Consider the following 15,784-nt stretch of genomic DNA (forward strand, 5'->3'; position numbering starts at 1 on the left):
ATAGATAGATAGATAGATAGATAGATAGATAGATAGATAGATAGATAGATAGGTTTAGGTTTCATTTATGAAAAATTTCTATGCCAGGACTATATCATTGAGAATGAAGACAAAGGATTTTTAATTCATGGGATGTTATGAATTTTATAACTAACCAATATATTAATATTCTTTCAGCTGTATTTAAACTTGAAACAGATAGAAGTATATGGCCCTTGATAAGAATATATCGGGGTGGCTTTCTTCTGATTGAATTCCTTTTTCTACTGGGCATCAACACGTATGGTTGGAGACAGGCTGGAGTAAACCATGTACTCATCTTTGAACTTAATCCAAGAAGCAATTTGTCTCATCAGCATCTCTTTGAGGTAATCAAAGCAAGACATAACACCTCATGAATATAGTTTGCATTCGCTATATAGCTATCTGGTTTAGTGGGTACTTAAATCCATCTTCTACTTGAAGAGGATTGTTGACTTAATAACAAATCATGTTTCTTTTGTTTTATTAAAGATATTTTAAGTAATGATAAAAGTAAAAATAACGATTTTCTGTATCTGTCTGTCTTCCCCATCCTTTACTAGATTGCTGGATTCCTTGGGATATTGTGGTGCCTGAGCCTTCTGGCATGCTTCTTTGCTCCAATTAGTGTCATCCCCACATATGTGTATCCACTTGCCCTTTATGGATTTATGGTTTTCTTCCTTATCAACCCCACCAAAACTTTCTACTATAAATCCCGGTTTTGGCTGCTTAAACTGCTGGTAAGTCCAGAAACTTGTGTACCACTTTTAGAGGGGTATATTGGTTATTGACTTCCTCTAAGATAAAAACCGAGGCTGCTAGGTTGTGCAACTGCAAAGGCCATGGTTCACATTATAGTTTATGTGAATGGTGACCCAGCTCCAGGGCAAAGAATAGAGTGTAACTAATAGCCCTGAAGTTGTGCAACTTGGAGGCCCTGGAAGAAAGCACTCATGTATATTTTCCTCCTAAGATTGAGTATCAAGTGGCCAAATATTGAGATGATTTTGTAAATTATAAACATTTTTTACTCGTTTAACTAGCTGAGATAAGATGTAGAACTCTGTAAGTTTCCTTCCCCCCAAAAAATTTGGTAAAATAATTATTTTCCTATTAAGTTGACATGATTATCAACCGAACATTTTATTTTAGGAAAGATTTGTTCTCTAAAAGCAGTAGGAATATCTTACCAGATTACCAAGCTTAATTTGAAAAATCGACCTTGGGCCAGGCGTGGTGGCTCACGCCTGTAATCCCAGCACTTTGGGAAGCCAAGGCTGGTGGATCATCTGAGGTCAGGAGTTTGAGACCAGCCTGACCAACATGGTGAAACCCCGTCTCTACTGAAAATATCAAATTAGCTGGGGGTGGTGCACATGCCTGTAATCCTAGCTACTTGCGAGGCTGAGGCAGGGGAATCGCTAGAACCCCAGAGGTGGAAGTTGCAGTGAGCCACGATTGTGCCATTGTACTCCAGCCTGGGCAACAAGAGCAAAACTCCATCTCAAAGATAAGAAAAAGAAAAATTGACTTTGATTCTTGTTTATAATATGTTCTTTTTTTTCTTCCATTTTACCTGTTTCTTAATGATCTCAAAATCATTTAGCTTCAGCAGTGATATAAAATTCCCTGCAAAACTGTAAAACTTTCTCCTGTAAAGATAACTCTGGAAGGGGACTTCTGTTTACTTGTAAATTGAGCCAGCTCTTTTTGAAAATCATTTGATTACAGGCGCAGTCGCTCACGCCTGTAATCCCAATACTCGGGAGGCTGAGGTGAGTGGATCCCCTGAGCCCAGGAGTTTCAGACCAGCCTGGGCAACATGGTGTAAACCCTGCCTACAAAAATTTAAAAATTAGCTGGGTGTGATGGTGCACACCTGTAGTCCCAGCTACTCGTGACGCTAAGTGAGAAGATTGCTTGAGCCAGGAACGTCAAGGCTGCAGTGAACCACGTTAGTACACTCCCAGCCCGGGCAACAGACTGAGACCCTGTCTCTAAAGAAGAAAAAAGGAAAGAAACAAAGAAAGTACATCAATTGAGAAAACTTTCATATAATTATTTCTTAGGTTATGAATTACAGCTAACAATAAAGATTAGTGATTAAATTGACCAATCACTATAAAAACTTTAAGAATTATTGTATTTTCTCCCCTCTTTCTTACTTTATAAGTATACCTCCTTGAAAACTGTAGTTCCTATTGTTTTTCTTTTGTATGCCCCTTAGGTTAGCAGAGGTCTTTTTTGTTCTTAGCCAAACATAATAATTTTTCTTTTTAACCTGAAGACATAAAATATGGCTCTTTATTAAGAAAAACTGTAGAACCAGGTGCAGTGACTCACGCCTGTAATCCCAGCTCTTTGGGAGGCCAAGGTGGGTGGATCACCTGAAGTCAGGAGTTCAAGACCAACCTGGCTAACATGGTGAAACCCCGTCTCTACTAAAAATATAAAAATTAGCCGGGTGAGGTGGCAGGTGCCTGTAATCCCAGCTACTTGGGAGGCTGAGGCAGGAGAATCGCTTGAACCCAGGAAGCGGAAGTTGCAGTGAGCCAAGATGGTGCTGCTGCACTCCAGCCTGGGTGACAGAGCGAGACTCCTTCTCAAAAAAAAAGAAAAAAAAAAAAGATAGGGTCTCCTTTGTTGCCCAGGCTTGTCTCAGACCTCGTGGCTTCAAGTGTTCCTCCCGCCTTGGCCTCCCAAAGTGCTGGGATTACAGGCATGAGCGACTGTGCCTGGCCATAAAATTATTTTTAAATGAGACTTTGGAAGATTCAGAAAACTCAGGTTTTACTATGATGGCATAATTACAGTAACAGGATAATATAGTTGTCTACATTGTGTGCTAAGTGAGCATTTCCCCAGTATATCCTTTGTTTAAATAGCAAGCTGTGATTCATGCATGACCAGTTACTCTTGTTAGCAGAATGATTGCCCATTGAGTAGACATTTATCTGTGCATCTGCTATGTTTTTGTTAATAAATGAGGACTTGTTGATGGAATAGGTTGACAATGGAATAAGCAGTAATGGAATAATAAAATGTACTGTCAGGTACAGTGAAATATAAAAGGAAGCATTGTGGTTTGTTGTTTTTGTAGTAACTGTTATAAACAGAACAATGTTACCATTTATAGCTAACTTTAGTATTAATTGACTTGCTGACTTATTTTAATTTAAATCTCACTGGGAAAACTTACCCTTAGACTGATTCTTAGTGAATTAACAAGAATGTGTCCACTCTAGTTATGTTTTTCTGATACCACTTCATCCTAAAGTAAAAGTACATTTCTTTCTTTCTTTTTTTCTTTTCTTTTTTTTTTTTTTTTGAGACAGGATCTGGTTCTATTGCCCAGACTGGAGTGCAGTGGCGTGTTCTCGGCTTATTGCAACCTCCACCTCCCAGATTCAAATGATCCTCCCACTTCAACCTCTCCAATAGTTAGGACCACAGGTGTGTGCCAATGTGCCTGGCCAATTTTTTGTATTTTTAGTAGAGATGGGGTTTTGCCATGTTGCCCAGGCTGGTCTCGAATTCCTGGGCTCAAGTCGTTTGCCTGCCTTGCCTCCCAAAGTGCTGGGATTGTAAGTGTGAGCCACCACGCCCAGCCTTTTCTTTAATTTTCAGTGAGAAAAGCACATGTCGTTTAGCCATAGTGGTAGGCGCTAGGTGCCATTTATATCCATATTTATATTGGAATCTATGGAATTGATATATGCTATACTCCCAAAAACAAAGCTAAAAAAATTTATAAGAAATTGATTTTGATGTGAATATTGTATGTCAAATTAGTACAGATTATTTACATCCATTAGGTTATACTTTCTTTCCTTAAATCTGTGTTTACCTCAGTCAGAAATCTAATTGGGTAGCATAAACAGTGCCTCAGATTTTCTAAACAAAAATATCAAATTATAACTCACTATATTAAAAGTAAGCTCATTAAAAATTTTAAATTATAGTCCTTTATTATATAATTTAGACATCAATTTTTACCAACAGTTTCTTTAGTTGTATAGTAAAAATTTTACACATTTCTATTATAAGAATAGAGAGGTGGTCTCATTTAGTAACTACTTTATGTATTTTAATTTTTAAAATAACCCACAAGTTGGAACTGCTATTAATCCCCATTTTATAAATGAAGAAACCTACATTCAGAGAATTTAATTAACTTGCCTAAGGTCACATAGCTGGTAAGTGATGAAGATGAGTTATGAATCCAGGTAGTCGGGCTTTATAATCTGTACTCTTAAACACTAACATTTAACACTTAGCCCTGTTAGTCATTTATGTAAGATGTTTAACTTTGATCTAGTAGATCAAACTAGTAGAATATAAAAATCAAATTTGAGGCCGGGCACAGTAGCTCATGCCTATAATCCTAGCACTTTGGGAGGTGGAGGTGGGAGGATCGCTTAAGCCCAGGAGTTTGAGACCAGCCTGGGCAACATGGCAAAACCCTTTCTCTACAAAATATGAAAAATCAGTGGTGCATGGTAGCACGCAACTGTAGCCCCGGTTACTTGGGAGGCTGAGGGAGGAAGATCGCTCGAGTCCAGCAGGTTGAGGTTGCAATGAGCTAAAATTGCACCACTGCACTCCATGAAAAGTAGAAATTAAAACTTCATCTTCTTAGCTATTTATCAGTATTAACTTAAAAGATGATATTAACATGTTCTTTGTAATAACTTATTAGTGGCTTTTTTGTGTATGTGGTAAAATATCAACTATCCAGAATTGTCTCTGGCTTTCATAATACTGTTATTCTAGGAATTGTCACTTTAATCAGAATCACAGGATAGAAGTGGAAAAGTTAGAAGGTCTTATCCAGATTAAGAAGAGAAGGAGGGGCGAGTTACAGAATTCTCTCTCAGAAGGCGAAATCAGATAAATCTAGAATGAATTTGACTGTGTGTAAATGTCAGTGAGTAAATATGATCTGTTTATGTTCTTCCTCTCACCCTGCCTCTGACAGAGTGACTTCTTCTTTTCTCTGTATTTCCAGGATATTTTGTGTGTATCTCTGTAATATGGTGCTATAATTATACCTTTATGTATTTATTTGCCCAACTAGACTGTGGATCATTAAGGCCTTTAAGCCTCAGTGCCTGATATATAATAAATACTTGATAAGTCTTTGTTAAATACATGAATGGCTATAATTATGTTCTTTCCTTCATTGGTTATATTATACTAACATTTACTACTCCCTTCTTCCTTTTTTTCGTTTTCTCTTTTTGTAAATTTTCCCTTCTTCCCAGTTTTTTTTTTTTTTTAATTTTCACGTCACTCCTATCCTTTTCCAGTCCCATCCCACTATCCCTTTGTTCCTTATTTAATGCATTATCTTTCTCTTCTGCTCTTATGGAGATTTTCTGAATTAGCCAGGTTTTGAGGATGGGGTTGGCAGAGTGTGAGAGTAATGATAGTCTGTCTCATGTCAGTTATAAAGAAATTGTCCTAGGCTACCAGTTTCATAATAGTTCATGATTAGAGATGGATTTAGACTTCTGATCCTTTGGTGTTATATCCTAAATTCTGTATTTCCGTCAGTTTGAATCCTTTAAGTCCATTCTGCACCCTGGAATTTCTTAAAATATTACAAAAACTGATGCCAGAACTTCTTTGTGCATAGATGACTACCATCCTACACTCCCTCACTTCCCCACAAAAAGTTTGCTTTATCGGGAGCTTATGGCTGCAAATGGTATAGATTGTCTCTCTGGTTTGTTGAACTCATCGAAAGAGTATGATAGTGATTAAGAGACTGAGCCATGGAATGAAAATATATCAGCACCAGAAAATAATGTCTCAAAGCCTGTATGATGTCCCACAGATACCTGGTCTAGCTTCCAAAGCTTCACGAAAGTACCTGTCATAGGCGGTTGACACCCAGGATTGAGTCATAATATGACCATCTCCCTGAAATAATAAAGATACATATTTAGAGAAAGAGTGGAAAGATCCAGCCAAGTCTGAGAAGATAGTTATAGACTCTCAAGTTGAATATGTCTATGAAATGAATATAACTAGATCGCCAGAGAGCTAGAGATTAGATTCATTTTCTCAAAACTTCTACTTACTCAGAATTTCTTTTTTCAGGAGTCATATTTCCTCTTGTATAAGATAAAAAGGGGTCCTTTAGGATGAGGATTAAGGCTTCCTTCATCCCATCTTCACTTCACACAACACTTATCAAGACAGTCTGTACAATTTGAGCCTATTTCTGGTAATTACATTGGTACCTACTTCCCTTCTCTGCAATGCCAAGATTTCCCTTTGTAGTGATAAACAGGCTTCCACAGAATAGGTTAGGAAGAGTCTGTGTTGGTCTTCTGTAAAATGGGGATATGAATAGTTCCTAGCTCATGGAATTGTTATGAAGATTGAGTTAATGCCTGCATAAGCCTTAAAGAGAATATACTGCATGAGTTACTGCCCAGTACATTTAATACATTTATCATGTGTTTAGAACAGTGGGAAGAGGGCTGATTTCTGTGGTGTAATTTCAAGATGAACACAGTCATTACCATGTCATTAGTGAAAAGAAAGTGGCTTTGGTTAGAGAATGAAGCATGCCTCAGATGGAGTACCATCCTTTCCTACTTAATCCTTTGTAAGCAAAGAAGAACTTTGTATTCAGTTAGGTAAGATGGAGAACAGTCTAGAAATTATAGCACTTGCCTCTCCAGCAAAACTTCCTAACTTTAGAGCCTCTCAGTGCTTCTGTCTTTTGCTGCTCTCTGCTTTCAAATTCAACTCTCCACCTTTTTGCTTTCTATTTTCTTTCTTTTTTTTTTTTTAGATAATGTGGGTGAATTTCTTTTTTTCTTTTTTTTAAAGTTCTGGGGTACATGTGCAGAACGTGCAGGTTTGTTACATAGGTGTACATGTGCCATGGTGGTTGGCTGCACCCTTCAACCCATCATCTACGTTAGGTATTTCTCCTAATGTTATCCCTCCCCACTTCCCCGGCCCCCCACCCAACGACAGGTGTGTGATGTTCCTCTCCCTGTGTCCGATGTTCCTCTCCCTGTGTCCATGTGTCCTCATTGCTCAACTCCCACTTAACAAATGAGAACATTTGGTGTTTGGTTTTCTGTGCATGTGTTAGTTTGCTGAGAATGATGCTTTCTAGCTTCATCCATGTCCCTGCAAAGAACATGAACTCATCCTTTTTTGTGGCTGCATGGTATTCCATGGTGTATATGTGCCATATTTCCTTTATCCAGTCTATCATTGATGGGCATTTGGGTTGGTTCCAAATCTTTGCTATTGTGAACAGTGCCACAGTAAACATACATGTGTATGTGTCTTTATAGTAGCATGATTTATAATCCTTTGGGTATATACCCAGTAATGGAATTGCTGGGTCAAATGGCATTTCTAGTTCTAGATCCTTGAGGAATCGCCACACTGTCTTCCACAATGGTTGAACTAATTTACATTCCCACCAACAGTGCAAAAGCATTCCTGTTTCTCCACATCCTCTCCAGCATCTGTTGTTTCCTGACTTTTTAATGATTGCCATTCTAACTGGCATGAGATGGTATCTCATTGTGGTTTTGATTTGCATTTCACTAATGACCAGTGATGATGAGCAGTCTTTCAAATGTTTGTTGGCTGCATAAATGTCTTCATTTGAGAAGTGTCTGTTCATATCCATTGCCCACTTTTTGATGGGGTTGTTTTTTTTTCTTGTAAATTTGTTTAAGTTCTTTGTAGATTCTGGATATTAGCCCTTCATCAGATGGATAGATGGCAAAAATTTTCTCCCATTCTGTAGGTTGCCTGTTCACCCTGATAGAGCTTCTTTTGCTGTGCAGAAGCTCTTTTTTAAATTAGATCCCATTTGTCAATATTGATTTTTGTTGCCATTGCTTTTGCTGTTTTAGTCATGAAGTCTCTGCCCATGCCTATATCTTGAATGGTATTGCCTAGGTTTTCTTCTAGGGTTTTTATGGTTTTAGGTTTTATGTTTAAATCTTCAATCCATCTTGAGTTAATTTTTGTATAAGGTGTAAGGAAGGGATCCAGTTTCACCTTTCTGCATATGGCTACCCAGTTTTCCCAATACCATTTATTAAATAGGGAATCCTTTCCCCATTTCTTGTTTTTGTCAGGTTTGTCAAAGATCAGATGGTTGTAGATGGTGTGGTGTTATTTCTGATGCCTCTGTTCTGTTCCATTGGTCTATATATCTGTTTTGGTACCAGTACCATGCTGTTTTGGTTACTATAGTCTTGTAGTATAGTTTGAAGTCAGGTAGCGTGATGCTTCCAGCTTTGTTCATTTTGCTTAGGATTGTCTTGGCTATGCCGGCTCTCTTTTGGTTCCATATGAAGTTTGAAGTAGTTTTTTCCAATTCTGTAAAGAAAGTCATTGGTAGTTTGACGGGGATAGCATTGGATCTATAAATTACTTTGGGCAGTATGGCCATTTTCACGACATGTATTCTTCCTATCCACGAGCATGAGTGTTTTTCCATTTGTTTGTGTCCCCTCTTATTTCTTTGAGCAGTGGTTTGTAGTTCTCCTTGAAGAGGTCCTTCACATCCCTTGTAAGTTGCATTCCTAGGTATTTTATTATCTTTGTAGCAATTGTGAATGGGAGTTCACTCATGATTTGGCTGTTTGTCTGTTATTGGAAGCACTAAACATGGAAAGGAACAACCAGTACCAGCCACTGCAAAAACATACCAAAATGTAAAGACCATCGACATTATGAAGAAACTGCATCAACTAATGGGCAAAATAACTAGCTAGCCTCATAATGACAGGATCAAATTCACATATAACAATATTAACCTTAAATGTAAATGGGCTAAATGCCCCAATTAGAAGACACAGACTGACAAATTGGATAGAGTCAAGACCCATCAGTGTGCTGTATTCAAGAGACCCATCTCACATGCAAAGACACACATAGGCTCAAAATAAAGGGCTGGAGGAAGATTTACCAAGCAAATATAAAGCAAAAAAAAAAAAAAAAAAAACCAAAAAACAAAAAACCAGGGGTTGCAATCCTAATCTCTGATGAAACAGACTTTAAACCAACAAAGATCAAAAGAGACAAGGGCATTACATAATTGTAAAGGGGTGAATTTATTTCTTCAGATTTGAGTGCAAACTTAAGAACAAAGCTTTTATCAAGAATAAACACAAAAGCTAAACAATTCTTCAGTTGTGCATTTTAACAGAAAGTACAAATATGAATGCATTATAATTTATAACTGCATTTAAAAAATTAAAATATTTCTCTCCAAATCCAAAACCATACACAGTCTTTAATCTGTTCTCATCTTGTTTAGATAAATTAGAAACATTTGTCATATGCTATCAGGAAAATATAGACAAGAATTACTAATCAGTTCTTTATGATCAAAGAAACATTATTCTCCTTAACTGTGACTTTTTGAATCACTTATCTGTATTTCAGTTCTGAAATACCACACAATTATACCTCCACTCTAGAGAAAAAAAGAATGAATACAAATATCAAGGAGATAGGAACATTCATGGAATTAAAGCAAAAATCACAAGTGTTTGACTTAGAAATGTACATATTGTAATAATTTTTTGTTTGTTTTTGTTTTTTTTTTGAGACGGAGCCTCATTCTGTCGCCAGGCTGGAATGCAGTGGCTGAGAGCTCACTGCAACCTCTGCCTCCTGGGTTCAAACGATTCTCTTGCCTCAGTCTCCTGAGTACCTGGGACTACAGGTGGCCACCACCATGCCCAGCTAATTTTTTGTATTTTAATAGAGATAGGGTTTCACCATGTTGGCCAGGCTGGTCTCAAACTCCTGACCTCGTGATCCACCCATCTTGGCTTCCAAAGTGCTGGGATTACAGGCGTGAGCCATGGTGCCCGGCCAATAAATTTTTAAAGTACAACTTTAGTTGATGGTTGACATGTATGTAAAAATTGTGAACAATTTAAACGGGTATAAAAATGTGAGATCAAAATCTTTAGGCCCAAATACTTGAAAAGTCACTATGACTATGGAAAGATTTGTTTATGTAGATTTTTAGATGAAAAATCAGGAGGTAATGGCATCTCCCTGATCCCTTAACAATATTTGGATTTTTGCAAAGAATTAGCAGCACCCATGCTTTCTGTTTTCTAACTGTAGTTATTCCTGCTTTTTTTCCTCCTTTACTTCCTTTCTTAGTTATCCATTCAACTGATTCCCTTCACTGCTAATTCTCAACCGCTGTAACCACTGTTGCCAGGTCTCTGTGTTTATGATTGGTTCTTTGGTTTCCATTTTATCAACTAAAGTAATCATGCTGAATGGTCAGACATGAAATGGAGACATTTAATATGACTTTTCTTGTTTCTATGTTTTCTGATTTTTTTTTCTTTCTCTCAGTTTCGAGTATTTACAGCCCCCTTCCATAAGGTAGGCTTTGCTGATTTCTGGCTGGCCGATCAGCTGAACAGCCTGTCAGTGATACTGATGGACCTGGAATATATGATCTGCTTCTACAGTTTGGAGCTCAAATGGGATGAAAGTGAGGGCCTGTTGCCAAATAATTCAGAAGGTAGGATATGAATTTGCCCCTGTACTACTAAATCTCTGGTGTAAACCAAGAAATATTGGGAAGGATAAATGAGAAAGTTAAGGTCATGATGAAAACTTACCCAATAATACTACAAACTTAATTAAATGTACTTGGCATTCTGTTAGTAGTCTCTTTATCTGATATAATTTGGCTTTTAAATTATGCATTAGGATTTCATCTGTCCATTTGCCAAGAGATTTACAACTTACACTTAAAGAATTCTAAAACTTTTTCTTGCACATTGGTAGTTATATTGCAAATACTTTCATGCCAACAATTTGTTGTCACACTATTGCTGTGTAATGTAACCCAGATACCAGTGATCAAAAATGCTGATTATTTAGAAGTAGATCAAGTGCTTTGAGAGTAATTACAGATTGCTTTTTAATTCTTACTTGGGGTGTTATTTTTCTTCTGGCTCTTACTCCCCCCCACCTTAGTTTATGCCAGCAGTTCAAGTTATTAAGGAATTCTGCCTTCATGACAAAGATCTAATTTAGATAGATTATGTAACATGTGACTAACGAAAGTTAATGATGAAGCCGATGCTGACACATTTTTATTGATTGCCAGTGGATCACAGTTCTGTTGTAAGTTGATCACACTCAATTCTGAATTTCAGAATTCAAGGAAAAATTAATTTACCAACTCTATTCTTATTTAAACATACAGTTCTTGTTTTAATAAAAGAGGGGAGGTGGGTGAACAAGAGCATGTGCTCTTGGGTGTCTTGTGTTGTCGTGGTTTGGAATTCACAAAATTGTATAGAATCACTGGTGATACTTGTAGGCTTTCCAGATGTTTCAAATTACAGAGCCAACCTGTTTTTTCCTCCTACTGTATACTCATCTTCTAATTTTCTTACAGTTTTATCACACTCTAAAGAAAGTGATTCCTGGACAGATATGCATAAATCTGAGAGAGCTGATTTCCCCACCCCCAACAACATATTTTACCTTCTCTCCTTGACTTATCTATCACTAAAAAGCTTGAGAATAGACTGGGCGCAGTGGCTAACACCTGTAATCCTAGCACTGTGGAAGTCTGAGGTGGGCAGATCACTTGAGGTCAGAAGTTTGAGACCAGCCTTGGCAACATGGCAAAACCCCATGTCTACTAAAAATACAAAATTAGCTGGATGTGGTGGTGTGCACCTGTAATCCCAGCTACTCAGAAGGCTGAGGCAAGAGAATCACTGAAACCGGGAGGCAGAGGTTACAGTGAGCGGAGATTGTGCCACTGCACTCCAGCCTGGACCACAGAGAGAGACTCAGTCTCAAAAAAATAAAAAGCTTGAGAATATGATAGTTGCAAAGAAGAAAGTGATTCTGAAGCCCAGGTTTCTTGCTTTTTCAGACTTGGTAGTGGCTACGCTATATGACTAAATGATGTGAACAAGTTATTTTTTACAATTGTAATTTTTCTTCTTTGAAATCTTCACAGAATCAGGAATTTGCCACAAATATACATATGGTGTGCGGGCCATTGTTCAATGCATTCCTGCTTGGCTTCGCTTCATCCAGTGCCTGCGCCGATATCGAGACACAAAAAGGGCCTTTCCTCATTTAGTTAATGCTGGCAAATACTCCACAACTTTCTTCATGGTGACGTTTGCAGCCCTTTACAGCACTCACAAAGGTATTCTGTGATTGACTATGAAGAGATTTTTTTAAACCTGGATTTTTACTACCTGAATCTATTTCGTACTCTGGCTACTTTTCCGTTTGTCATGCTCTTTTTTTCCCACTGAAATTTCAGTTCCTTCAGTTATACCAGTTTGTTCTTGAATGCAGTTTTAGTCTCATTCCAGTATCTACTGATAAAAGTACCACTGAAAAGCAGCACAGTCACCCAGAATAAGAATTTGTGATAATGTTTAAAATTCTGAATTATGTTTAATGGGTTCAATCTATGGATATCTTGGGTTTCCATTTGTTTTAGACTTCCTTGTTCATTAATGAGGTTGGGAAATGGCTTGGTGAAAAAAAATTCCCTGTGGCAATCAAGTATGTTTTTAATCGCTTTCCTTCACCAAGTAGTAAGAATTGTTTCCAGCCCATTTAACTGCAAATTGAGTTCTCTGATTCCTCTAGTTTCTCATCTCCATGGCAACCTATTATTACTTGAGACTGTGCTTCTGTTGGGAAGAGAAAAGGCTTTTAAGTTCTGAGCCACATGCAGTCACTCCTTTTGAATTTTTAACCTTTTTCCAAGAACTGTCAGTCAGCAATCTCACTTCCTTTTAGTAAAATGCGTTCCATCTTTGTCTTTTTAAGTCAATATCAGCCCACACCTTAGATGCTGCACTTTCTCATCTGTAGGTTGTAAAGAGATGTTACTAATTGAAATTATTCGTTATTTTTAAATACTTTGCAAACTTTTTTTTCAGTGATTTTTTTTTTTTCTTAATTGAGAGGCTGTATTTTAGGAGCTTTGGCCAGTGCTACAAAATTGCTGCTAATCTAAAGTGTGTCTAACGGTCATAAAAGATCAGAACATTGCTTCAATAAACCTTGAGATTTGATGCAGCAGATGATATTTATAATATAATTCCACTTTTTCCAGTAGATTCTGTGGTTGGAGTAGGATTGATAAATGTAGCCAATAATTTTACCACGATGTAGGCATTCTCGTTAAATGATATAATTTACCTAAGTATGTCAGTGAAGGAAACACATCCCCAAAGCTCCCATAATTTTAACTCATACTGTGGAATGCTGTTAAGTCCAGGCATGTATCATAATTCAGGAGGTTGTTACTAGAGAATTTATAAATTGGGCCGCTGATTTAATATAGTATTTATGACTCCATTTACTAAGTTATAAAGAACCCTTTACTTTTCTTCCATCCCAGGTAAAAATGAGTACTGTTTTTCTGGTTGATATTTTAGAACATAATATACCTTTAACTGCAGTTGATCCTTGAACAACTTGGAGATTAGGGGAACCAACCTCACACACAGTTGAAAATCCACAGATAACTTTTAACTCCCAAAAACACTACTAATAGTTACCATTGACCGGAAACCGTACTGATAAAATAAATGGTCTATTAACACTTATTTGGTATATCATATGTATTATATACTGTACTCTTATAATCAAGTAAGCTAGATAAAATAAAATCTTATTAAGAACATCATAGGGAAGAGAAAATATCTTTTCTATTCATTAAGTGGAAATGGATCATCATGAAGGTCTTCATCCTTGTCATCTTCACATTGAGTAGGCTGAGGAGGAAGAGGAGGGGTTGGTCTTGCTATCTCATGGGTAGCAGAGGCAGAAGAAAATTCGTATGTTAAGTGGATCTGTGAAGTTCAAACCCGTATTATTCAGGGGTCAACTGTATACTGATAGCATTCAGTAAAAAGCTGAAAATCCAAATTCCTCAAATCTGTGAACAGTCCAAATCTAAAATGTCTAAACTAAAAAAGTAATAGTTTAAATAGCATTGTGGGCTTAAGATATTCCTTACTTACGTACTTCTTCAAAGAATTTTATAAACTATATTACCTTTTGGACATTTTTAAGTTTACAACTGAAATTTTTCATCTTAAGTTTAAATAATTACAAAAGATACAGTTTTAGTGTATTTTAAATGTTCACATTTTAAAATAAAACTGCTAAATGTTTCTATTGTGTAGTAGTCAGAAAACTTCCATCTCTTTGCTCTTGAACTATAATGTATATTTTAATATAATATATTTTTGTTTTAATGACTTGTCTGCTACATAAATATGTAAATTGAAATTAAATTCTTTCTGTCACTAAGAGATTAATTTGTTTTCTGTTCTGGGTTGTAATCACCATTACCCTGATAATTACCCACAGTTGATCAAAGCAACATTACAAATGTATTACAAATTTAATTTTTATAAGTAATTGTTGCAGGTAAACATTTCTTAACGAGATAAATTTATGTTATTACTATTTCCTTTTTCAGTTTTTATATAAGTAAACTCAGAAATCTTGTGGCTATGTAGACGAGAATAGAAGGAGTTTTGTTGCAGTAACACTCAGTTTTATGAGTTCAGTGAGTTATTTATGGGTTATTTACCCAATTCTGAGTTATTTGTTCAAAAAATTGTATAGTGATATATCACCAATAAATATTTTTAGCAATTAGATTTTCTTGGTTGAAAGCAAAGAGTTGAAAATAAATAAAGCAAATAATTGAACATAAACTGAATGAAAAAGGATTTGAAAACCAGCCATTGGAGTCATTAACTTTCCAACCTAGACAGTGGACCATCATGTTATTGTTACTTTTAGAAGCTCTTTGTCTAACCCAGCATATGCAAATAATTGTTAGGAAAATAAAAATATTGTTAATTTCAGTACACATTTTCCAGTGCAATATTTTATGATGAAATACTTTTATCATATTCTTTAAATGTCCTTTTGCAAAAAATCTGGAACTTCAGATTACACTCATCTGAGCTATGGAAAATATCTGCAATATACCTGTAGGGGAGGAAAAACTTACTCCTCTAACCGCTTAAGTAATTGGGGCCTGCAAATGAAATTGACAGCAGACAGATGAATGAAAGAAAAGGTTTGTTATGTACACAGAGGTCTTCATAGAAAAGAAGACCCAAAAGAAATGTTTAGACCAGGGGGTAGAGGGGGCTTTCATACCATTTTTACAAAGAGTGATAAATTGTGAAAAAGTAAGTTTAGACAAAGGTAGGGGGTTGGGCTTCTGGGTGGTAAATTGTGAAAAGGTAAATATATGGGGATTCCAATGAAAGAAAAGGATTATTTAGTAAGGTTTGTTATGCGTACCAAAGTTGGTGTCTTCTCTATTGGTAAGTGTCATCTCTGGTGAAAAAGTGTTGCTGTCCTCTTCCTAGTATGGGAGTGAGAGCATCAGCTTTAGAAATGGAAATTTATAGGCCGGGCGCGGTGGCTCAAGCCTGTAATCCCAGCACTTTGGGAGGCTGAGGTGGGCGGATCACAAGGTCAGGAGATCGAGACCATCCTGGCTAACACGGTGAAACCCCGTCTCTACTAAAAAAAAAACAAAAAACTAGCCGGGCGAGGTGGCAGGCGCCTGTAGTCCCAGCTACTCGGGAGGCTGAGGCAGGAGAATGGTGTGAACCCGGGAGGCGGAGCTTGCAGTGAGCTGAGATCTGGCCACTGCACTCCAGCTTGGGTGACAGAGCGAGATTCCGTCTCAAAAAAAAAAAGA

The 15,784-nt window shown here is 37.0% G+C and overlaps 1 protein-coding gene across 1 annotated transcript in view; it reads left to right on the forward strand.

The window, feature by feature from the left end:
- Positions 1-15,784, forward strand: part of XPR1 (xenotropic and polytropic retrovirus receptor 1) — a 260,416-nt gene that overhangs the window by 199,927 nt on the left and 44,705 nt on the right. Inside the window, exons 8-11 of the mRNA XM_023203523.2 lie at positions 178-368; positions 585-764; positions 10,402-10,573; positions 12,038-12,232. Coding sequence (XP_023059291.1) covers positions 178-368; positions 585-764; positions 10,402-10,573; positions 12,038-12,232 — 738 coding nt within the window. The remainder of the gene's footprint in view (positions 1-177; positions 369-584; positions 765-10,401; positions 10,574-12,037; positions 12,233-15,784) is intronic.

This window comes from Piliocolobus tephrosceles, chromosome 1 (genome assembly GCF_002776525.5).
Source record: "Piliocolobus tephrosceles isolate RC106 chromosome 1, ASM277652v3, whole genome shotgun sequence".
NCBI lineage: Eukaryota > Metazoa > Chordata > Mammalia > Primates > Cercopithecidae > Piliocolobus > Piliocolobus tephrosceles.